We start from the raw sequence: 23,932 nt of genomic DNA, 5'->3' as shown, positions 1-23,932 counted from the left end.
CAATCTTCTCATCTGCAGAGTGGGTATCATAAGAGTGTCTGCCTCATAGGGGCATTAGAGGATAAATGAGATTATCTTTGTATAACCCTTAGCCCAGGGCCTCACACACAGAAGGTGTTCAGTGAACTGAAAGTGCCGTGTAATGGTTATTACTGCCCTCCCTGGGCTCATCTCTCTCTGGGCCCAAGAGGCAGACAAATGGATCTGGCGACTGAGCCATGCTTCCTGGCTGGCAGACACAGAGGGACATTCACCCTCAGGGAACTGGGGTCCTGAACAGGCCTGCTGGACACAAGGCTCAGCTGTGATTTTGACCCACCCGGGACTCAAACAGGCCGACCTCCAGCAACAGGAGCGTTCAGCCCCTTTGGGAGCACCAATTGTCAAAATTGGAAAGAAAACATCTGTTCCTTCTTTCATATTGCATAAGGGGAAACTGAGGGCCCAGGGAGAGCTGTTGGCAGAGGTCTTCTCCCTAATCTGGCTCGGTTCTGGCAGGTGGACAGTGACTTACTTCCCCAAGAGGCTAAGGTGGTTCAGGAAGGGATGTGGAGCAGAGAGGTGGGGCCTGGTCCCTTTTGCCTTCTTGATCCTGGCTTCTCCCCAGGAGGTGATGACGAATCTGGGGAGACCCTGCTCTTTTCTCCCCATTCCTCACTGCTCCCACCACCACCACTACCACGTCTGTGGGTTAGGTCATTCTCCTCTCTGGACCTTTGCCTTGTTTTCTGTAATGAAAATAGATAATAGAGGTGGGAACTGGAAAGACCTGAGCTGGGAGGTGGGAGACTGGTGTGTGAGCTGGGATGGCACTGGGTGGCGTGTGACAGGGACCCAAGCAGAAGCTATTTCCTCACTCCAGGCCTCTGCTGTGCCACTGGAACTTCAGCTCACTGTCTCTCTGCTCTGCCATCCTCAGCAGGCAGCTTTGGGCCTCATGTGCAGTCACTGCACAGTCTTGCGTCAGCTGCTCCACCTCCTGCTTTGTCCCTGTTCAGGCAGGAAGAGGAGAGAAAGGCAAAGGGCCACCCAGCCACTCTGCTCACATGTCATTGGCCAGAACTGGGTCACATCAGAGGGCCACCTCTAGCTGAAAGAGAGTCTGAGAAGCTGAACATTTCAAGCCAGGCACACCATGGCCCCAACAAAACTGGGGTTCTGCCATATGGAAGGGGGGACTGTATTGTTGGTCAGGTGTCTAGCAGTCCACCTCAGCGAGGCTTTGCCTAGGACACACAGCACATATATGGTGTCTTGGCGTGAATCTCAGAGTGAGAGCTGTCCTCTGGGCTGACACAGGGCTTAGCCAGGAGAGTGCAGGCTGTGTCACCCCTTGACTCCCTCCCCCAGCCCCTAGTCCAGGCGCCTTGGTGGCAGCCCTGTCCTAACACTCTCTCTACCTCAGTTTCCAGTTTGGCAAGATCAGATATCCTTCACCTGCCACCTTCACTTTTTGGGGCCACATTCTTAATCACTTTACTGTTATGAATGACTTTCTTTAAACCAATTCACTTATTGGAGTTAATAAATATATTTAAATAGGAAACTTTATAATACTACAATGATCCGTACAGAGTTAGCATTCTTTGCCATAAGGAAAAGGTAACTGTCAAAATAAAAATACTAAAAGCAAAGCATGTTAGTAAGTTTGGACTCCCTGCTCCTGCCCTGATGATGGTTCCCAACCTGAGTCCTGCTTTGTCTTATTCTACAGGGAGATTTGCACGTGTTACAAAGGTGCTGCGGATGTGCTAGCACCACACAGAGACTTTCTCCTGGATTGAAAGGAAGTTTAATCAAAGGAGGAATCACTGCCTCCTTATGTAATCTAAACTACCCAAACCATCTCCCAGGCCTCCCCGGGACGCCTGGGTGGTCTTGGCGGCTCCTTCCTGGTCTGACAGTCCCCGCAGAGACGCTCCCTCTCTAGGCAGCCAGAGACGTGCCAGAATGGAGGTCCTGAAGGAGAAAGTAGAGGAGGAGGAGGCGGCCGAGCGGGAGGAGGCGGCTGAGCGGGCTGAGCGAGGGGACAGAACTGAGAAAGTTATGAGGCCACCCGAGGTGCGGAGGGAGGAAACCATCCTGACGCAGGAGATGCTCCGAGACCTGGAGAAGAAGCTGTCAGAGATTGAGATCCCCATCTCAGAAGAGCTCCCGTGAGTGTGTCAGGGTGTGGTCTTCCAACTGGGGCTGGGCACGGGAAGAACCAGGCAGAATGGTGATGCCTGGGCTGAGAGGGGGGACAAAGACACGGAGGGAGGTGGTTAAGAGTGAGGGCTCTGCTTTCAGACTGCCTGATCTGAATGTCCCCGCTCTGCTCCTCACTAGCTGTGTGGCGTGGGGAAGTCACTCAACCTCTCTGTGCCTCAGTCCCCTTATCTATTTAAAAGTGCCGATGTTAATCACGGTAGTGGCCTCCTAGGTAGTTGTGAGGATTAAATGAGGACGGGGTAACACCAATGGCAGCTCAGGTGGGTCGAGGGTTCCCTGTGTGCCAGGAAGAGCCTCACTCTGACTAATGCCATCGCTGCTACTGTGCAGGATCTTTACCAACGACACCATTGACATCTCCAAGCTGCCCCTTTCCTACAAAACCAACACACTCAAGGAGGAACACCTGCTGCAGGTGGCAGACAACTTCTCCCGCCACTACAGCCACCTGTGCCCGGACCGTGTGCCCCTCTTCTTGCACCCCCTGAATGAGTGTGAAGTGCCCGTAAGGCTGGGATGTGGAGGGCAGGGCTGGGGGCAAAGAGCAGAGGGCAGAGGGAGGCAGGGCCAAATCCCAGACCTCTCGTGGGTCAGAGCTTCTAGTCCAGGGGCAGCATATACTCAAATGCCAGCAGGCCCCAGTGGGCTCAGTGTGAACCCCCTGGTGTGCTGAGTGGTCTGGAAACTCCACGCCCTTCCTAACAAGGCAGCTGCTGACTGCTACAGGGGGAATACAGGCCTGGGGTTACCAGATCAAGAGAAGAGGAGAATCAGGATTTGTATGGGAATTTCTGATTTTTAAATGCAGGCAGCTAACACAAATGTTAAAAATCACCATGTAGGCCAAATAAAACAGGTCTGTGGGTCCCTATCAGCCTGTGGGCTATTTTGCAAACTTTAAATGAATCCCATGCCATTCCGAGGCCAAGAGAGGCTTAGGGACGTGCCCTGGGTTACAGAGCTAGAGGAAGTAGCCAGGGCTCAGGTCCTGGAGACTGTCCTGGTCCACTTTCTTATTTCTCTGCCCTTTCCTGGACAGAGCCAGCCTCTGGGGCTAGAGACTGCACTGGCTGTCGGCCACTCCCAGCCCAGAACCTCTGTAGGCCCCGGGGAAGGCATTACACCTGGGAGGAGACCAGAAAGCCTGAGAAACAGGAAATCTAATCTTGTTCAGCCCTGACTTGCTGGGTCATCTCAGGCAGATGCCTAGGTCTCTCTGGGCCTTAGCGGGGCCTGGGGGTTGGAAGAAGGAATCCCTCATGGCCCTTGCAGCGCAAATCCAGAATAAGCTTGTGCTGTCCCAGGGCCGGTGATATGATGGGTCCTTGGTAGTCATTGCCACTGCCCCATCGATTGCTGCCATACACCAGACCTGGGCACTGCCTTCCTGGCAGGGGGTTCTGCCACCCAGTGCCTGGCCTCCTGCATTTGCTCAGGGCTCTAGGTCTCCCTGTGGATTTAAGGAAGGACCCACCAGGCATCAGATATCAAAGACCCCTACCACATATGGCCCTGCTGGTGTGATCTCTCCTCTTGCAGAAGTTTGTGAGCACAACCATCCGACCCACACTGATGCCCTACCCTGACCTTTATAACTGGGACAGCTGTGCCCAGTTTGTCTCTGACTTCCTCACCATGGTGCCCCTGCCTGATCCCCTCAAGCCGGTAAGTGCCACTCACGGGCTGTATCCTTAGGCCCAGTAGGTCTAAGACAGGAAACCACGCAGGTCTGGAAAGAGGAGGTTCAGCCAGGCTCAGGCCACAGCCCCTCTGACACCCCTTAAGGGGAAACCAGCCCAGAAAGAGACAGCCATTTTCTCAAAGGCACACAGCAAGCCTGGTCTCCTGGCCCCCACCTCTTTGTGTCCTTTGTCTCTGCCTTCAGAGCCCCCCTTCCATGAGTCCAGGAGGGGTGGGAAGGAGAAAGGGGAGGGTCCAGCTGCCCATGGCCCTCAGCCCCATCTTCGAGCTTCTGACCAGCTCTGTCAGCTTTTCATTGAGAATGGAGAGAGGGAGGAAGAAAGGGACAGGTAAAGGGAAGAGAAGGAAAGAATGGAGGATAGAAGGAGAGGGGAGTGTTGGAGTAAAACAATAAAATTACTAATCAGAGGGCATTAGACCAGAAGCTTCCACAGTCTGTAAGTCCTTCCCTATCAGGAATCCCATTAGCCCCTTAAAATTACAGGCAAATGCAGATTGCATGTGGTCTGGTTTTCATCCCATTCTTAGCAGCCTCCCTAACCTGGCAAGAGTAGGAACACTATTAGGGTCCAGCACGTACATTGGACCCAGTCCCCAGCCCCTGACAGGTGGGCCATGGCTGGTGGGGCAGAGAGGTCAGGACAGTGGGGCACCCTGCAATGCTAACTGACCTGCTGTGGCCAGCCCCGGTACCTGTACTCCTCGACCACGGTGCTCAAGTACCAGAAGGGGAACTGCTTCGACTACAGCACACTGCTCTGCTCCATGCTCATTGGCTCTGGCTACGATGCCTACTGCGTCATCGGCTATGGCTCGCAGGACCTGTGCCACATGGACCTGACGCGGGAGGTGTGCCCACTCACCTTGAAGCCCAAGGAGGTACGGCTGGGCTCATGCTGCCCATGGCATCCCAAAGGATGTGGGTTCCCAGTGCTGTCATGCTGTCCTTAAAGATGTGTGTCCCTGTCCCTTCTCCCCCTGCCCTGGCCACACAGATGCAGGTCCATCACTAACTAAGCAGCCCTTCAGCTGCCCTGGAGTTCGTATTTCAAACTGGTGATTTCTCTGTTCTCGGTGTCTTAATAAGTCCCTCTCGGCTTACTGTTAAGTCAGTTTCAGCTACCATGCTCTCCACTAGGTGAAGTTTACGAACGCCATGTGGCTTGCGTCTTAGGTCAAACTATTCCAAATTTATCCTATACATTTGATAAAAATCCATCTAGCTGTTTTCAAATAAGGAAATAACAGAAAAGTGGATAGATATTTGGTTCTCAGTTCCACAACCCCCCCCCACCCCAGGTAAAAATACTCCTTGTTAATAGCAAAAAGAAAACAAACAAACAAACAAACAAAAAAACCCCTCACCCTCCAGTGGGTGGTGGTTGTGTTTTTGTATGTTTGTTGAGAGCTTCATAATGACCAGAGCCTGCTGTGAACATAAGAAATGTTTTTAAATTTTAATTGTTGGCATCACACAAGCATCTCTTTCCATTTGGAAAATAGCCATGTTACAGACAAAAAATGCTTTTCATGAACTGGATGAATTCCAGGACTCTGTGATCAGGGTCAAGCCCCCATGGGTGTCTGCAGCTCGGGGATGGGGGTCTAGGGGCCTGGGGCATCCAGCATGAAGCATCTGCACCTGTGTTACACCTGAGCAAGCACCTGTGTTACACCTGAGCAAGCACCTGGGGATCCCAGGGTGAGCGCTCTGGTGGAGGGAGGGCAAGAAGGAGGGAAGGCACCAGGAGAGCCCGGCTCTCTCAGACCCACATCCCCAGGAGAAGATGGGGAAAAAGTTCCTTTATGGCTTTGGCTTCAAAGGCCTCTTGAGCTCAGCCAAAATTAATTAATTAAAATTATATCAATAACTCACAGATATAGCTAACTCTCCAGTTTATAAACCACTTTCATATCCATTGACTTAGTTGCTTCTCAGATTAGCCCTGTTGGTAGATATTATCACTCTTAGTTTCCAGATGAGTATGTTGAGATGAAACAGGAAGGTAAAGTAGAATGGCCCAAGTCACATAGCTGGTAAATGGGGTCCCAGGGACTGAAGCCCGGGTCTGTCTGACTCTACACCCTGGAGACTCACTACGTCACCCTCATAAATGTCACCAGCCCACTTCTGCAGCCTCGGACATACTTTTTCTTGGGAATAGTTCTCACCGGCTAGCACACATTTATAAACACACACACACACGTGCACGTGCACACACACAGACTTTCTTCTCTTTCCTGGTGCAGCAAACTCTTTCTCTGAAACCCTCCAGTGACAAGATCTGAAAAGTCCAACTCCCTACTTTCTGGATCAGATCCAGGTCACAGCTAGGATCGGCAGTGGGGAACGAAGAGGAGAGAATCACGTCTCCTGAGCTCCTGCCCCATAGATACCTCACATGGGCATTTTCCTGTCTTTACTTCTCAGAATGGGCCTAGGGAGAAAGTTCCTATTATTCTCAATCCATTTTATAGATGAGCCTGAGATCCAGAGACGTGAGAGGACTTCCCACGGTTACAGAGCTGGAGCTGGGGCTCCCTCTGCATTTAGGACCAGAAAGCTGCAGGCTCAGAGTAGCTGTGACCCCCCTGGTCCACTGGCTGGGTGGGTCTCAGCTTCTAGTGGTTCAGGACCACTGACACTTCTTCTCTTGCTGGGTGGTAGAGTGTCAAGAAGGAGGAGAAGGCGCCACCTAAGAAGTACGCCATCAAACCCCCCAGGGACCTGACCAGCAGGTTTGAGCAGGAGCAGGAGATCAAGAGGCAGGAGAAGATCAAAGCCGAGGAGGAGAAGCGGCTGCGGGAGGAGGAGGAGCGTCTCCTGGTGGGTACGCCATCCTGGGCCCTCAGTCCCCCAGCTCAGCTATGGAGAACGGACTGCTAGGGATAGGAAAACGGGCACAGATAACGGAAGGGATGTGCTTATGGACCCCCAGACCCTCCCACAACCATCCTCTGCCTTCTTGTGGCCATGTGGGAATCTCCCACTGGCAGTCAGCAAGCTTCTGTGGAGAGATTACTAACGTCAGAGAGCTTTCCTGCCTGGAGCAGCCCATTCTATGCTGGCCAACTCCCATCCACCCTCTCCCCCATTCTCCCATTCATCCATCCTGCCATTCGTCCTCCCTCCGTCTTCCCATTCATCCATCCTGCCATTCATCCTCCCTTCTATCCTCCCCTCCATCATTCCATGCATCCTCCCATCCATCCATCCTCCCATCTTTCTTTCTAATATCCACACTCATATTCTCCCTCCTGTCCTCTTTCCTCCCTCCCTTCTCTCTGTTCCTTCCATAGAATATTTACTGAGCTTCTCTAGTCCAGGCCCTGGGGATACAATAATGAACATGACACAGTCACGGTTCTCCCAGTGGGAGGCAGATAAAGAAGCCAGACAGTGTCCAATTACCTTTCTTTGGATGAAATTTCACCCTGAATCATAACATATAAAGTCAGTAAATTCCAGATATGTAGAGCCCCAAAGAGCCCATTGTGTACCACAGATCTAGTCAGACCCTCCAATCCTACTGATTCAAAAACAGGCTCAGTGGTGAGGTGATGAATGCTGAGATGGGAGGTCACGCAGCCAGCCGTCAGTGCTGACTGTACCAGGACTCAGCTCTTCCACGGCTTCCCCAGTCCCAAGGAGATGTCTGGGCTCCCAATGCCCCCATTCCCACCCATGTGGCTTGTGGTCACCCACATTTCCTTTGCAGGAGGCGGAGAAGGCAAAGCCCGATGCCCTGCTCGGCCTGCGAGTGCACTCCTGGGTCCTGGTGCTGTCGGGGAAGCGTGAGGTGCCTGAGAGCTTCTTCATTGACCCACTCACCGCACGCAGCTACAGCACTCAGGACGACCACTTCCTGGGCATTGAGAGCCTCTGGAACCACAAGAACTACTGGGTCAACATGCAGGACTGCTGGAACTGCTGCAAGGTGCCTAGTGGGGGCCTGGGTGGCTATGGTACTCACAGCTGGGGGGAATACTGGGAAGTGATGGTGACCAGACCTTGGGAGAGCTGGCAACAAGCCATGAGGGCTTTGGACTTTCCTCATAGTTGTATCCCCACAGCCAACTCCCTTGCCCACAAATAACCATTCTGATATGTTATTGTCTCTCTTTTGACTTGTGTATCCTTTTAAAATGTGGATTGTTAGTTTGCATGAATGAATTTTTAAAACTTTGTATTGAGGTGTAATGTACTTGCAGAAAAGTGCACCCGTGCTAAGTACATAGCTCAACGAATTTCCATAATCGAACACACCCGTTTCCTGCACCCAGATCAAGAAATAGAACACTGACACACACACACACACGCACACACACACACACACACAAATACAAGAGTGTACAGAGGATGGCACAATCCTAAGTGTACATCTCATTCAATTATCACATACTGAACACACCTACATAACCAGAACCAGCATCCCAGAATCCTCCTCATGTCCCCTCCTGGTTACTAACCCATCCATCTTCCTAGGGTTAAACACTATCCTGACTTCTAACACCCATTAGTTTCATCTGTTTCAGGACTATATATCAATTGAATCATACAATATATACCCTTTTATGCTTGGATTCTTTCAGTCATTGTTATGCTTGTGAGATTCATCCTTGTTTTGTATGTAGCTGTGGTTTGTTCATTTCCTTTGTTTATTAATTTTCCATTATTTGAATACACCAGAACATATTTATCTATTCTACAGCTGCACGTTTAGATTGTTTCCAGTTTGGGACTATTTTGAATAGTGCTACCGTGAACATCTTTATACATATATTTCAGTGAACACACATACTCCTTTCTGTTGGGTAAAAACTTAGGAACTACTGGGTCACAGGATAGGCATAGGTTCAGTTTTGGTAGATAATTCCTGTTTTCCAAAATGATTGCACCAATTTACACTGCCACCAGCAGGGTTTGAGAGTTCCGGGAGCTCTATCCACATCCTGGCCAGTACTGGATATTTTCTGTCTTTTTCATTTTAGCTATTCTAGTGGGTACATAAGGGGATTGCATTATGGTTTCACCTTAAAATGCAATTGCTTTTTACAGACTGTGTTCATATCTAGCAAGTTTTAGCCTTGCTTATTAATTCTTTGGGATTTTCTACATACAGTCATACTGCTGAATGATGACAGTTTTGTTTCCTCCTTTTAATCCTGATACTTTTTGGTTTTTTTCTCTTGCTTTATTTCTCCAGTTAGTACATCATTCAGTATAATGTCAAATCAAGATAGGTGTCCTGGGCATCCTGTCTCATTCCTGATTCACAAGTAAAGCCTTCATATCATAACATTTCACTATTTGTGTGATGCTCATGTTTACTGTAGATTTTTTTGTAGCTGTCCTTTATCCAGCTAAAGAAATTTCTTTTTCTTTTTAGTTTGCCAGCAGTTTTTCTAATCAAATAAAATTTTTTTAATCAAATGCTTTTTTGCATATTTTAAAATAATCATATGACTTTTCCCTCTATTCTATTAAGTGGGTGAATTAGACTGGTTGGGATTTTGTTTCCCTTTTTAAAATTGAGACACAGGGTTGGCCGGTTAGTTCAGTTGGTTAGAGCATAGGGTTGATAACACCATGGTCCAGGATTTGATGCCTCTACAAGCCAGCCAAAACTAAAATAAAATAAAATAAAATAGAGATGCAATTCACATGCCATAAAACCCACCATTTTAAAATGCAGAAGTAAGGCAGAGACCACACACCCTGCGGTGCCGCTGCCACGCTATCCAGTAAGTAGGCCTCACCGCCGCCACCCATCTCCATCCCCAGCCTGGCCCAGTGTGCATGGAGCAGGGAGAGTCCAGCAGGGGAGGCGGAAGCTCTGCAGAGACCACATGCTCTGTGGTGCTGCCGCATGACCCAGCAGCCTGGCCCAGTGCGTGCAGAGCAGGGAGAAGTCCAGCAGGGGAGGCAGAAGCTCCACAGAGACCACACGCCCTGCGGTGCCACCACCGCACGATCCAGCAGGTAGGCCTCACTGCCACCACGCATCTCCATCCCCAGCCCAGCCCAGTGCGCATGGAGCAGGGAGACGTCCAGCAGGGGAGGTGGAAGCTCAGCACAGACCACACACCCTGCGGTGCCGCCGCATGACCCAGCAGCCTGGCCGAGTGCATGCTGACCAGAGCGGTGGCTCCCTGGAGAGGCCCAAGACCCGAGGCAACCACACACACAAGGCACTAGTGGCCAACTGAGCAGACACTGAGGCAGCCATACCAAATTGGCAACCCCAGCAACATCCTAGCCAGACAGTAGTGTCAAACCTGTGGACTGTGAAACCCCCTTCCACAATGACTAAACATCAAAGATACCAGAAATATGAAAAATCAAGAAAGTACACCACCAAAGGGTAATAACTCTCAAGCTCTAGATTCTATAGAACAAGAAGCCCTTGAAACGTCTGACAAGGAATTTCGAGTGATAATTCTGAGGAAACTGAATGAGATACAAGAAAACTCAGCTAGACAACATGATGAAATGAGGAAAAGTATACAGAACCTGAAAGAAGAAATGTACAAGGAAGTCAATGCCCTGAAAAAGAATGTAGCAGAGCTTGCTGAACTGAAGAACTCATTCAATGAAATAAAAGCACAACAGAGAGTTTAACCAGCAGGCTTGCATAAGTAGAAGAGAGAACTTCTGACCTTGAAGATGGGCTGTTTGAAATAACACAGGCAGACAAAAAAAAAAAAAAGAGAAAGAAAAGAAAAGAAAAAAGAATTAAAGGCATTGAAGAATATCTGAGAGAGATATCAGACAACCTTAAGCACTCAAATATCCGGGTCATGGGTATTCCAGAAGGGGAGGAAAAAGGAGATTGCATTGAAAATATATTCAACAAAATAGTGGTAGAAAACTTCCCAGGTATAGGAAAAGTCACAGATCTTCAGATTCAGGAAGCTCAAAGATCCCCAAACATATTCAACCCAAAAAGGTCTTCTCCAAGACATGTTATAGTCAAATTGGCAAAACTCAAAGACAAAGAGAGAATCTTAAAAGCTGCAAGATAGAAGCGTCAAATCACCTATAAGGGAGCCCCAATCAGACTAACATCAGACTTTTCATCACAAACCCTAAAATCCAGAAAGGAATGGGATGATATATTCAAAATACTAAAAGACAGAGATTGACAGCCAAGAATACTCTACCCTGCAAGGTTATCCTTCCGAAATGAAGGGCAAATAGTATATTCCTCAGACAAACAAAAACTGTGGGAGTTCACTACCACACAACCACTCTTGCAAGAAATTCTCAAGGGAGTACTGAGTTTGGTCCCTGAAAAATAACTACCACTGCCATAAAAACCCAAGAAAAATCAAAACCCACTAGTATAATAAAAATGGCATTCATGAAGAGAAAACAAACAAACAAAAAGGCTATCTACAACCCAGGAAACCAACAAATACAGAAAACAAACAATAAATCAGAAAGAAAGGAACAAAAGACACCTAAGACATCCAAACAATATCAATAAAATGCTAGGATTAAATCAACAGTTTTCAATAACAACTCTTAATGTAAAAGGCTTAAATTCCCCAATCAAAAGACACAGACTGGCTGACTGGATTAAAAAGGAGGACCTAACTATATGCTGCCTTCTAGAGACCCACCTCACCCATAAATACTCACATACACTAAGAGTGAAAGGATGGGAAAAGATTTACCATGCAAACAGAAAAGAAAAACGAGCTGGAGTAGCTATTCTTATATCTGATAAAATAGACTTTAAACTAAAAACCATAAAAAGAGATAATGAGGACCAACACATAATGATAAAAGGATTGATCCATCAAGAAGACATAACAGTCATAAATATATATGCAACCAATGTCAGAGCAGCCAGATTTATAAAACAAACTCTATTAGACCTAAAGAAGGAAATAGACACTAATACCATAATAGCAAGGGGAACTGAACACCCCACTGTCAATATTAGACAGATCATCTAGGCAAAGAATCAGTAGAGAAAAACAAGATCTAAACAACACTCTAGACCAATTGGACTTGGCATATATCTACAGAACATTCCATCCAACAACCTCAGAATATTCATTCTACTCATCAGCACATAGATCATTCTCCAGGACAGATCACATATTAGGTCACAAATCAAGTCTCAACAAATTCAAAAAAATTGGAATTATCCCATGTATTTTCTCAGACCACAATGGATTAAAATTAGAAATCAATAACAAGTGAAATTCTGGAAACTTGACAAACACATGGAAATTAAACAGCATTCTACTTAATGACATATGGGTCCAAGATGAAATCAAACAGGAAATCAAAAAATTTATTGAAACTAATGAAAATACCAAAACCTGTGGGATACTGCAAAAGCAGTACTAAGGGGGAAATTTATCACATTAAATACTTACTTCAGAAGAATGGAAAGATGGCAAGTGAACAACCTAACACTTCACCTTAAAGAACTAGAAAAACAAGAACAATCCAAACCCAAAGTTAGCAGATGGAAAGAAATCACTAAGATCAGAGTAGAACTTAATGAAATTGAAACCCAAAAAGCAATACAAAAGATCAACAAATCAAAAAGTTGGTTTTTTGAAAAGATAAATAAAATTGACAAACTATTAGCATGCCTAACTAAACAAAGAAGAGAGAAGATCCAAATAACACAAATTAGAAATGAAAAAGGTGATATTACAACTGATACATCTGAAATACAAGGAACCATTTGAGACTACTATAAACAACTATATGCCAACAAATATGAAAATCTGGAGGAAATGGATAAATTTATGGACACACACAAGCTCCCAAAACTGAGCCAAGAAGACGTAGAAAATCTGAACAGACCAATAACAATAAAGGAGATTGAAGCTGTTATCAGAAGGCTCCCAACAAAGAAAAGCCCAGGACCAGATGGATTCACAGCAGAATTTTACCAAACATTCAAAGAGGAATTGACACCGATTCTTTACATACTATTCCAAAAGATTGAAACAGAGGCAAATCTCTCATACTCATTCTATGAAGCAAACATCATCCTGATACCAAAACCAGGTAAAGATACAACTAAAAAAGAAAACTACAGGCTGATATCCTTATGAATATAGCATCAAAAATCCTCAATAAAATACTAGCTAACAGAATACAGCAACACATATGTAAAATTATTCACCACGATCAAGTGGGATTCATCCCAGGGATGCAAGGTTGGTTCAATATATGCAAATCAATAAATGTGATACACAATATTAATAGAATCAAATACAAGGACCATATGATCATCTCTACAGATGTTGAAAAAGCATTTGATAAAATTCAACATTCATTCATGACAAAGACCCTCTATAAGTTAGGTATAGATGGAAATTATCTCAACATAATTAAAGACATATATGATAAACCCACTGCCATATCATACTGAATGGGGAAAAGATGAAAGCTTTTCCTTTAAGAACAGGAACTAGACAAGGATGCCCACTCTCACCACTCCTATTCAACATAGTGTTGGAAGTACTAGCCAGAGCAATCAGAGAAGAGGAGGAAATAAAGGGCATCCAGATTGGAAAAGATGAAGTCACACTGTCCCTGTTTGCAGATGACATGATCCTATATATCAAACAGCCTAAAGCCTCTACAAAAAAACTCTTGGAGTTGATAAATGATTTCAGCAAAGTAGCAGGATACAAAATCAACACACAAAAATCAGTAGCATTTCTATTCTCCAATAGTGAACATGCAGAAAGAGAAATCAAGAAAGCCTGCCCATTTACAATAGCCACCAAAAAAATAAAATACTTAGGAATTGACTTAACCCAGGATGTGAAAAATCTCTGAAATGAGAAATACAAACCACTGCTGAGAGAAATTAGAGAGGATACAAGAAGATGGAAAGATATCCCATGCTCTTGGATTGGAAGAATCAACATTGTGAAAATGTCCATACTACCCAAAGTGATATACAAATTCAATGCAATCCCCATCAAAATTCCAAAGACATTTTTCTCAGAAATAGAAAGAACTATCCAGACATTTATATGGAATAATAAAAGACCATGCATAGCCAAGCAATGCTGAGCAAAAAAAAAAAAAATAAAGCTGGAGGCATAACACCACCTGACTTTAAACTATACTACAAAGCTATAATAACCAAAACAGTATGGTACTGGCATAAAAACAGACACACTGATCAATGGAATAGAATAGAGAATCCAGAAATCAATCCACACACCTACAGCCATCTGATCTTTGACAAAGGCACCAAGTCTATACACTGGGGAAGAGACTGCCTCTTCAGCAAATGGTGCTGGGAGAACTGGATATCAATATGCAGGAGAATGAAACTAGACCCATACCTTTCACCATATACTAAAGTCAACTCAAAATGGATTAAAGAATTAAATATACACCCTGAAACAATAAAACTTCTTAAAGAAAACATAGGAGAAATACTTCAGGAAATAGGACTGGACACAGACTTCATGAATATGACTCCAAAAGCACTCGCAAAGAAAAATAAACAAATGGGATTATATCAAACTAAAAAGCTTCTGCACAGCAAAAGAAACAATTAACAGAGTTAAAAGACAACCAAAGGAGTGGGAGAAAATAATTGCAAAATACACATCTGACAAAGGATTAATATCCAGAATATACAAGGAACTCAAACAACTTTACAAGAAAAAAACAAGCAACTCAATTAAAACATGGGCAAAAGAGCTAAATAGGCATTTCTCAAAGGAAGATATACGAATGGCCAACAGACATATGAAAAAATGCTCAACATCACTCAGTATTCTGGAAATGCAAATCAAAACCACACTGAGATACCATCTCACCCCAGTTAGGATGGCTAATATCCAAAAGACTCTGAACGATAAATGCTGGCAAGGTTGCGGAGAAAAAGGAACTCTCATACATTGTTGGTGGGACTGCAAAATGGTGCAGCCTCTATGGAAAATGGTATGGAGGTTCCTCAAACAATTGGAGATAGATCTACCATATGACCCAGCTATCCCACTGCTGGGAATATACCCAGAGGAATGGAAATCATCAAGTCGAAAGTATACCTGTTCCCCAATGTTCATCGCAGCACTCTTTACAATAGCCAAGAGTTGGAACCAGCCCAAATGTCCATCATCAGATGAGTGGATACAGAAAATGTGGTATATCTACACAATGGAATACTACTCAGGTATAAAAACGAATGAAATACTGCCATTTGCAACGACATGGATGGACCTAGAGAGAATTATATGAAGTGAAACAAATCAGGCACAGAAAGAGAAATATCACATGTTCTCACTTATTTGTGGGAGCTAAAAATAAATAAATAAAATAAATACACAAAAAAAATGGGGGGGGAGGGAAGAAGACACAACAATTACAATTCCTTGAAATTGATACGACAAGCCAACAGATACGAGGTTGTTGAGAGGGAGGGGGGAGAGGGTGGAGGGAGGGAGGTTTCGGTAATGGGCCACAATAATCAACCACACTGTATATTGACAAAATAAAATAAAATAATGCAGAAGTAAGTGCTTTTCAGTATATTCACAAGATTGTGAAACCATCACCACTAATTCCAGAACATTTTCATCACCCCAGAAAAAAGCCCTGTAGTCATTAGCAGTCACTCTCCATTCTCTCCTCCCCATCCCCTGTCAACTACTAATCACAAAGTCTATAGTATCTTTTTGTCGGGCTCCTCTCACTCACCATAATTATTTTGAGATTCATTTATGTCGTTGTATGTATACATAGCAAATTCCTTTTTATTGCTGAGCAGTGTTCCAATGAATGGATATAACACTATTTGTTTATTCATTCATCTGCTGATGGACATTTGGGCTCTTTTCATCTCTTGTCTATTATAAACAAAACTGCTGTAGACATTCATGTACAGGTATTTTAGAACCACGTGCTTTCTTTTCTCTTGGGTAAAGATCTGGGAGTAAAATGGCTGGATCATATGATAGGCTTAACTTTTTTAAAAAACTGCCAAACTGTTCCCAAAGTGTTTGTACCATTTTACATTCCCACCAGAGTGTATGAGAGTTCCAATTCTTTCATTTTTTTGCCAACACTTGGTAGACAGTCTTTGTAATCCAGTCAATCTAATAGACATGGAGTGGTATCTCATTGTGGTTTTAATTTACATTTTCCTGATGACTAAATGATGTTGAACATCTTGTGTATATTTTTCATCTGTATATCTTCAGTGAAGTGTCTGTTCAAACTTATTGCCCATTTTAAAATCATGTTGTTTGCTTTCTAATGATTGAGTTTTGACTGTTCTTTGTATATTCTGGATTATAAAGATTACAAATTCTTTATAAAAAAATATGATTTGAAGAAATTTTCTCCCAGTCTGTGGCCTGTCTTTTCATTCCTTTAACAGTGTTTTTTGAAGAGCAGTTGGTTCTTTTATGAGTTGTGCTTTTAGTGTTGTATCTAAGAAATCTTTGTATAACCCAAAGTCACAAAAATATTTTTCAAAAAGTTTTAACAGTTTTAGGTTTTACATTTTGATCTATGATCTATTTTGAATTAATTTTTCTGTGTGGTGCAAGGTAAAAATTGAAGATTTCACTTTTTTTTTTTTTTAACCATCCAATTGTTACAGCACCATTTGTTGAAAAGACTATCCTTTAAAAAAAAAAATTTTTTTTTAAAAAGATGACTGGTAAGGGGATCTTAACCCTTGACTTGGCGTTATCAGCACCACGCTCTCCCAAGTGAGCCATGGTCTTCCCCTTCCCCCCTTTTTTTCTTTTAATTGCCTTTGCAACTTTGTCGAAAATCACTTATCCACATATACTCTAGTCTCTTTCTAGATTCTCTATTCTGATCCATCAAATGATGTCTATCTTTATTTCAATACTACACTTTCTTGATTGAAACTTTATAGTAGCACTTGATATCAGGTAGTATGAGTCCTCCAATCTTGTTCTTTGGCTATTCTAGTTCCATGTGAATTTTAGAATCAGTTTGTCCATTACTACAGAAAACTTCTGGGATTTTGATTTGGGTTACATTGAGCCCCTGTAGATCAATTAAGAGAGAACTGTTTTCTTAACAATATCGAGTCTTTCACCCACAAACGTGGTACTCTCTTCAATATTTGTCATCTTTAATCTCTCTCAGTAGCGTTTTGTAAAGGTGTTGCACATCTTTTGTCAGATCTACCTCTAAGTATTTCACTTTTTTCGATGCTATGGTATTTTTAAAAATTTCAACTTCTGGCTGTTACTTGCTAGCATATAGAAATACAGTTAATTTTTACATATTGATCTTGTATCCTGCCACCTTCCTAAACTCACTTATTTGTTCTAATAGCCTTTGTATAGAACATTGAAGAAAAGGAAAAATTTTTATATAATTATTTTTCTGTGAATAAAAAGTTTTACTTGTTTTCCAATCTGGATGCCTTTTTCCCCCTTGCCTTATTACACTGGCTAGAACTTCAAGTATAATGTTAAATAGAAAGTGAAATCCTTGTATTATTCTTGATCTTAAAGAGAATATTTAGTCTTGTACCATGAAGTGTGTTGTTAGCCACAGATTATTTTGTTGTTGTTGATTCCCTTGACCAAGTAGAGGACGTTTTCTTCTATTCCTAATTTGCTGAGAGTTTTTTGAGTAATGGATGTTGGATTTTTGTCAAATGCTTTTTCTGAGTCTATTGAAAATATTGTATGATTTTTCTTTTATAGTCTGTCAATATGGTAAATTACTCTGATTTCAAATGTTAGACCAACCATACATTCCTGGGATAAACCTCACTTTATTATGATGTTTTAATCTTTTATATATTGTTAGTTTTGATTTGATAAAATTTTGTTTAGAATTTTTGCATATTTGTTCAAGAAGGATATTGGTTCATAGTTTTCTTATGATAGTTTTGTTAGGTTTTGACATCAGTAATTCTGGCCTCATGGAATCCTTTCCTTCTTTCTTTCTTTTGGCAGGGGGTAGTATTTCCTTTTCTTCAGTTTTCTGGATGAGTTTCTGGAGAATTGGTATTTTTTTCTTTCTTAAGTGTTTGCTAGAATTGACAAGTGAGGCCATCTGGGCCTAGAATTTTCTTGATGGCAGGGTTTTAAACTACAAGTTCAATTTCTTCAGTAGATATAGGGCTATTGAGGTCATTTCTTCTTGAGCAAGCTTTGGTAGTTTGTGTCTTTCAAGAAATTTGCCTATTTCACTTAAATTTTCAAATTTATTGCCATGACAATGTTCATAAGGCTCCTTATTTTCCTTCAGTATTTTAGAATCTCATTCTTCATATTGGTGATTTTTGTGTTCTCTCTTTCTCCTGATCAGTCTGGCTAGAGGTTTATCAATTTTGGGGGTCTTGTCAGTAAACTAGCTTTTGATTTTGTTGATTTTCACTATTGTTTTTGTTTTCAATTTCACTAATTTCCACTCTGATCTTTATTATTTTCTATCTTATGCTTACTTTGAGTTTCATTCACTCTTAATTTTCTAGTTTCTTAAGGTGGAAGCTGAAGTAATTCATCCGAAATTGTTTTTTTTTTTTTTCTTTTTTCCTAATATCTTTGTTTTCTCCTAAAGTACTGCTTTAGTGGCATCCCACACATTTTACTATGCTGTTTTTTCATTTTCTTTCAATTCAAAATGCTTTCTTAAAAAACAAAAACAAACTGCTTTCTAATCTCCCTTTGAATTTCTCCTTTGATCCATGGGTCATTAAAAAATGTGTTATTTAACTTATAGATATTTAGAAATTTTCCAGAGATCTTTCTATTGCTGATTTCTAATTTAATTTTGTAGTGCTTAAAGAACATATGCTGTATAATTTCTACTAGTTTAGACTTGTTATGGTTTGTTTTATGGCCCAGAATATGGTCTATCTTGGTGAATCTTCTGTGTGCACTAGACTAGAATACATATTCTGCTGTCATGGTGTGGAATGTCCTATAAATGTCAATTAACACAAGTCAATTGATAGTATGATATAGTCTTCTATATCTTTGTTGATTTTCTATCTACTTTTCTTTCAATTATTGATGTTATTGAAATCTTGGATTACAATTTTGAATTTTTCTATTTCTTCTTTCAGTTCTATGAGTATTTACTTCATATATTTTGAAGCTCTGTCATTGGGTGAATAAAATGTTTAAGATTTTTATGTCTTAATGAATTGATCCCTTTATCATGAAACGACTGTCTTTATCCCTTGTAATATTTTTTGTTCTGATATCTATTTTGTTTGATATTAATATAGCAACTTTTGCTTCTTTTTATTTGTGTTAGTATGGGTTATCCCTCTTTATTTTTCTTTTAATCTATTTGTGTCTTTTAATTTTTTTTAAACTATTTTATTGGGTGTGTGTGTGTGTGTGTGTGTGTGTGTGTGTGTGTGTGTGTGTCTTTTTAAAATTTAAATGCATTTCTTGTAGGCAATGTATAGTTGGGTCTTGTTTTTTATCCAATCTGAGAATCTCTGGTCTTATTTGGGGTGTCTAGACCACTTACACTCAGTGGGATTTTTGATAAGTTTAGTTTATGTCTATCATCTTGCTATCTGCTTCCTCAGTTTTGGAGATTTTACCATTATTATAAACAATGCTTTTACTATTTTTTTTTCTTTTTCTTCTGGGACTTCTGTGTAAGACCTTTTTACTACATTTGCTATGTTTCTTATGCCCTTTTCTTTTCTCTTTCTCTTTTCCTGGATATTTTCTCCTGAACTATCTTCTAGGTCACTGACTCTTTCTCAGTTGTGTCTAATTTGCTGCATAATCCATCAATTGAGACCTTTCTTTCTTTTCTTTTTTCTTTCTTTTTTTTTCACAAAAATTCTGGAATTTCCATTTGGTTCATATATATATACACATACACTTACACACAAACACACATACCCACATATATTTCCACTTGGTTCATATATATATATATATATATATATGAACCATATATATATATATGAACCATATATATATATATATGAACTAAATGGAAATTCCATATATATATATTTTATATAAACTATATAATATATATATAGTTTTGAGTTCTATGCCGAAGTCTTAACCTGATTTTTATTTCCTTGAGTACGACGTATAACTATTCAATTCTTCATTTTTGATAACTCCATTATCTGGTTCCTCTGTGGATCTATTTCTATTGTCTGTTGTCTCTAGCTTTGTGGCCATATGGTCTTGTCTCCTCATGTTGCTGGTTAGTGTATGTGTATGTTACTAAACATCACATATGAAAATTTTAGAGATAATTGAAGGCCTAGATGGTGTTATCTTCCTCCAGAGAGGATTGGGTCTGATTCTGGTAGGAAGCTAGGGGTTCTAGCAATCCTGGATCACTTTTTTTTTTTTTTTTTTTAAAGATGACGGGTAAGGGGATCTTAGCCCTTGACTTGGTGTAGTCAGCACCATGCTCTCCCAAGTGAGCTAACCGGCCATCCCTATATAGGGATCCGAACCCGTGGCCTTGGTGTTATCAGCACTGCACTCTCTCGAGTGAGCCACGAGCTGGCCCAATCCTGGGTCACTTTAAACAAAACAGAGATGGAGATGATTCTAAGCTGGGCTTCGGTTCCTGTAAAGTCCTATGGTATTGCTCTTCAGAGTCCCAATACAAAGTCTGGGGGATTTACCAAACTTTTTCCCCTTGAGGACTCTGATTTCCAATATTGCCCCCCCCCCCCACCCAGTACTGTGAATCAGTTAAAATCTCTTCTTAGCCTCTCAACCTTACCCTGGGGGAAAAGCAATCCCAACGCTGGCCTGCTGGCCTCCATCTCAAGGTTTCCTTCCTCTCTAGAAACTTGGCTTTTTTTGTGTGGCTGGCTAGTATGAGGATCCAAACCCTTGACCTTGGTTTTATAACACCTTGCTCTAACCAACTGGGTAACCCGCCAGTACTGAATCTTGGCTTCTTAATTCTTTACTGCCTTTTTACTGCCTTGTAAGTTTCTTAAAGCCTTCAAACAGATTTTTTGGGTGGGGTTGTCAGTGGGGAACAGGTTAAAAAACTGTCGTATTTCATTATTATCCAATACCTTTGAAAAGGTAACTGTAATAAGTCATCACATGAAAAATAGGCTGGGGCAGCCGCCTGCTAGCCCTGGCATGAGAAATGTACATATTTACATGGGGCTCCTAGAAAAGAGAGACCTAGGACCCACTGAGTCGGTGTGGCTGGAGACTGAGGGCAGAGAAGGGGGTGCAAGGAGCTCCATCGCCGGATTCACACAGGCAAGAGACAGCTGTGCTGAAGGCACTCAGTGACATGTACAATTTACAGAGACCCCCTGCAGGGCCTTCCACCCAGGCCTGGGGCTGCTCCCGACCAGGACAGGGGTGGTGGGTGAACCCCAGAGGGAGAAGCGGATACCAGCACGCCAGTGCCCAGGATGAGGCGCCAGGGGGTCAGCCTCTTGGTTAGCAGCAGGGGCCGCTGGGGAGGTCTTGGGATGGCTCCCTGAGGGCTGTTCTGTACGGCCGAACTCTGAGTATTTCGGTGGGGAGTGGACAAGGCTCCCTACTCTGCAGCAGGACACAGCCTGCAGGACCACTCAGAGGGACCCCCACCCACCCAGATACAGATGACCCAAGGGGTGGGGGCATACCTGGTTCTTCCCAGTACTTGTGTGTCTGCCACATGCTAGAAGCACATGACACGCGTAGCCCCGTGCTGCTCCCATGAATGGGGCTCCTGAATACAAGGTCTTCGCGTGGTCTGACACATATCCTCAGATTATTTAAAAAACATTTTTCTCAGCTCTTCTTGTTAAGGGCAGAAAGACTGGCCCAAACTATCTAGTTCACCTTTACCTGAAGTGCAACTCCCTCTTTCTTACCTTTTCTGTTTTGTTTTGTTTTTTTTTTTAAAAAAGATGACCGGTAAGGGGATCTCAACCCTTGGCTTGGTGTTGTCAGCACCACGCTCAGCCAGTGAGCAAACTGGCCATCCCTATATGGGATCCGAACCCGTGGCCTTGGTGTTAACAGCACCGCACTCTACCGAGTGAGCCATGGGCCGGCCTTTTCTTACCTTTTCTGTTTTCCACTCAGCATTATGTTTTTGAGTTCTAATCTATTGCTTCTAACTGCCTACGGTACTGCCTGGTTTATCACACTTACATATTCTTGTCCCCAGTGACAGACATTCCCTCATGGACCTGCGTGAGAATTTCTTTGATGTGTCTACCTGGGATTAGAATTGCTGGGTCCTGGGGTTTTATTATACATGACTTAACTAAAACCTATAATGTGATTCTCTGAAATGGCTGCACTAGTTTAGACTCCCACCAACAGTGGATGTAGATCCTATAGTCCCTCATGCTCCACCATTTGATATCATCCATATTTCTATTTCTAGCGGTTGAATAGGAATAAAGGGATACCTGTATTCCTTCGCATTTCTCAGTTGACCAAAGAGTTTTAGTATCTCTTATGTGCTTTTGAACCTTTTGGGTTTCCTCTTCTAATAAAATGTTTACGTCTATACTTTGCCCATGTTTTTTTCTACTGGAATTGCTGTTTTTCTTTCTTCTTGATTTGCAGGAGCTCCTTATATGAGTATACTCTAGATATTAATCACATGTCACTGACAGACATTGCAAATCTCTTCTTCCATTCTGCCTTTGTCTGTTAATGTTGTCCATGGTCTTCTTTATTGAATGTAAGTCTTTAATTCTGATATAATTAAATTCATTGTATTTTTGTCTTGTCTAGTAGATTCTTCTCTGCCTTTAAGATATCACAAAGATATTCTCTTACATTCTATAATTATTCCTTTCATAATCAGGTTTTCAATCTTGGAATTTATCTTTGTATGAGGTAAAGATCTAGCTTTATTTTCCTCCATATAATGAGTCAGTTTTCCGAGAACCATCTATTAAGCAAACTGTGGTTTCCTCATTAGTTTGTGAAATCACCTTCATTGTCTGTCACATTTCCATTGCACAGAGGGCAGAATGTGAGCTCTCTATTCTGCTCCATTGGTCTATTTGTGAGTCTTGTGCCATCATCAGATAGTTTTTATGATTATGGCTTTATGAGATGCCTTAATTTCTAGTAGAGTTATTCCCTATCTCTTTACTTTTCTTATGGACTGATTTAGCTATTTATGGACCTTTAAATTTTAGTAGAAGATTATCAGGTTCCTTAAAAAGATTCAACTTAAATTTTATTTTGGATCACGTCAAATTTATGTATCAGTGTGGAACCACTCATATCTTAACTCTTCCTACATATTAAGTCATTTCATCCAAATGCATGATTTGTGTATTTTTGGTTAATTCATAGATAGTTTATAGAGATTGTTGTTATTGTGATTGGCATCTTATTTTTCATTATAATTTCTAGTCAGTTATTGCTAATATAGATATATTCATTGATTTTTTTATTGATCTTGTATACAGCAAATTTAACTTTCTTATTCTTATCAATAGCTTGTCCATTGATGTTGATGGCTTTTGTAAGTAGATGGTCGTATCATCTGCAAGTAACAATCATTTTCTCATTTGCCTTCTGAGATTCTGATTTCTTCAGGAGAGGACAGATCCCCTCTGAGCACAGCATCCCCCAAGAAAACGGGAACAAGGTGGTCTGAGGTGGGGCACAGACCTGGTGTTTTCATTTCAACAGGCATGGGCCTATTTGAATGAGTGTTAGAATATGACTTAACTAGCACATAATAATAATGCTTAAGAGGAGGAAATATTTAAATGTGAGGTAGTATAAAGGAAATGTCAAGGATACAGCAGCAATCCAGAGAGTGGTATATAAATAAACATCCAATGCTGTCATTTCACATATGGAAAATGGCGATTTAGAGAGGGGAAATGGCTTGCCCACAGTTCTCCATGGAGCACCTGCTACATGCTGGGGCTGAGGATGCACAGGACAGGCAAGGTCTCCGTCAGGAGTGCACTTTCAGTCTAGTGGAGAAGGAAAATACAAGCTGACTGGACTTGAACTCAGGCCTCCAGGCTCCAAGTCCTCTGTTCTTGTGTTGCTGACCATTTTCTAAAAGGTAGATTCTGTG

General features: G+C 42.4%; 1 protein-coding gene across 1 annotated transcript in view; it reads left to right on the top strand.

Moving 5' to 3' along the window:
• Positions 1–1,950: 1,950 nt before the first annotated feature.
• The window catches only part of DRC7 (dynein regulatory complex subunit 7), a 33,266-nt gene continuing 11,284 nt past the window's right edge, over positions 1,951–23,932 (top strand). The window contains exons 1-6 of the mRNA XM_063113119.1: positions 1,951–2,156; positions 2,542–2,716; positions 3,751–3,876; positions 4,597–4,791; positions 6,581–6,739; positions 7,632–7,850. Coding sequence (XP_062969189.1) covers positions 1,951–2,156; positions 2,542–2,716; positions 3,751–3,876; positions 4,597–4,791; positions 6,581–6,739; positions 7,632–7,850 — 1,080 coding nt within the window. The remainder of the gene's footprint in view (positions 2,157–2,541; positions 2,717–3,750; positions 3,877–4,596; positions 4,792–6,580; positions 6,740–7,631; positions 7,851–23,932) is intronic.

This window comes from Cynocephalus volans, chromosome 10, assembly GCF_027409185.1.
Source record: "Cynocephalus volans isolate mCynVol1 chromosome 10, mCynVol1.pri, whole genome shotgun sequence".
Taxonomy (NCBI): Eukaryota; Metazoa; Chordata; class Mammalia; order Dermoptera; family Cynocephalidae; genus Cynocephalus; species Cynocephalus volans.
Note: the sequence above shows the minus strand (reverse complement) of the source record. Positions and strands in the feature narration are given on the sequence as shown.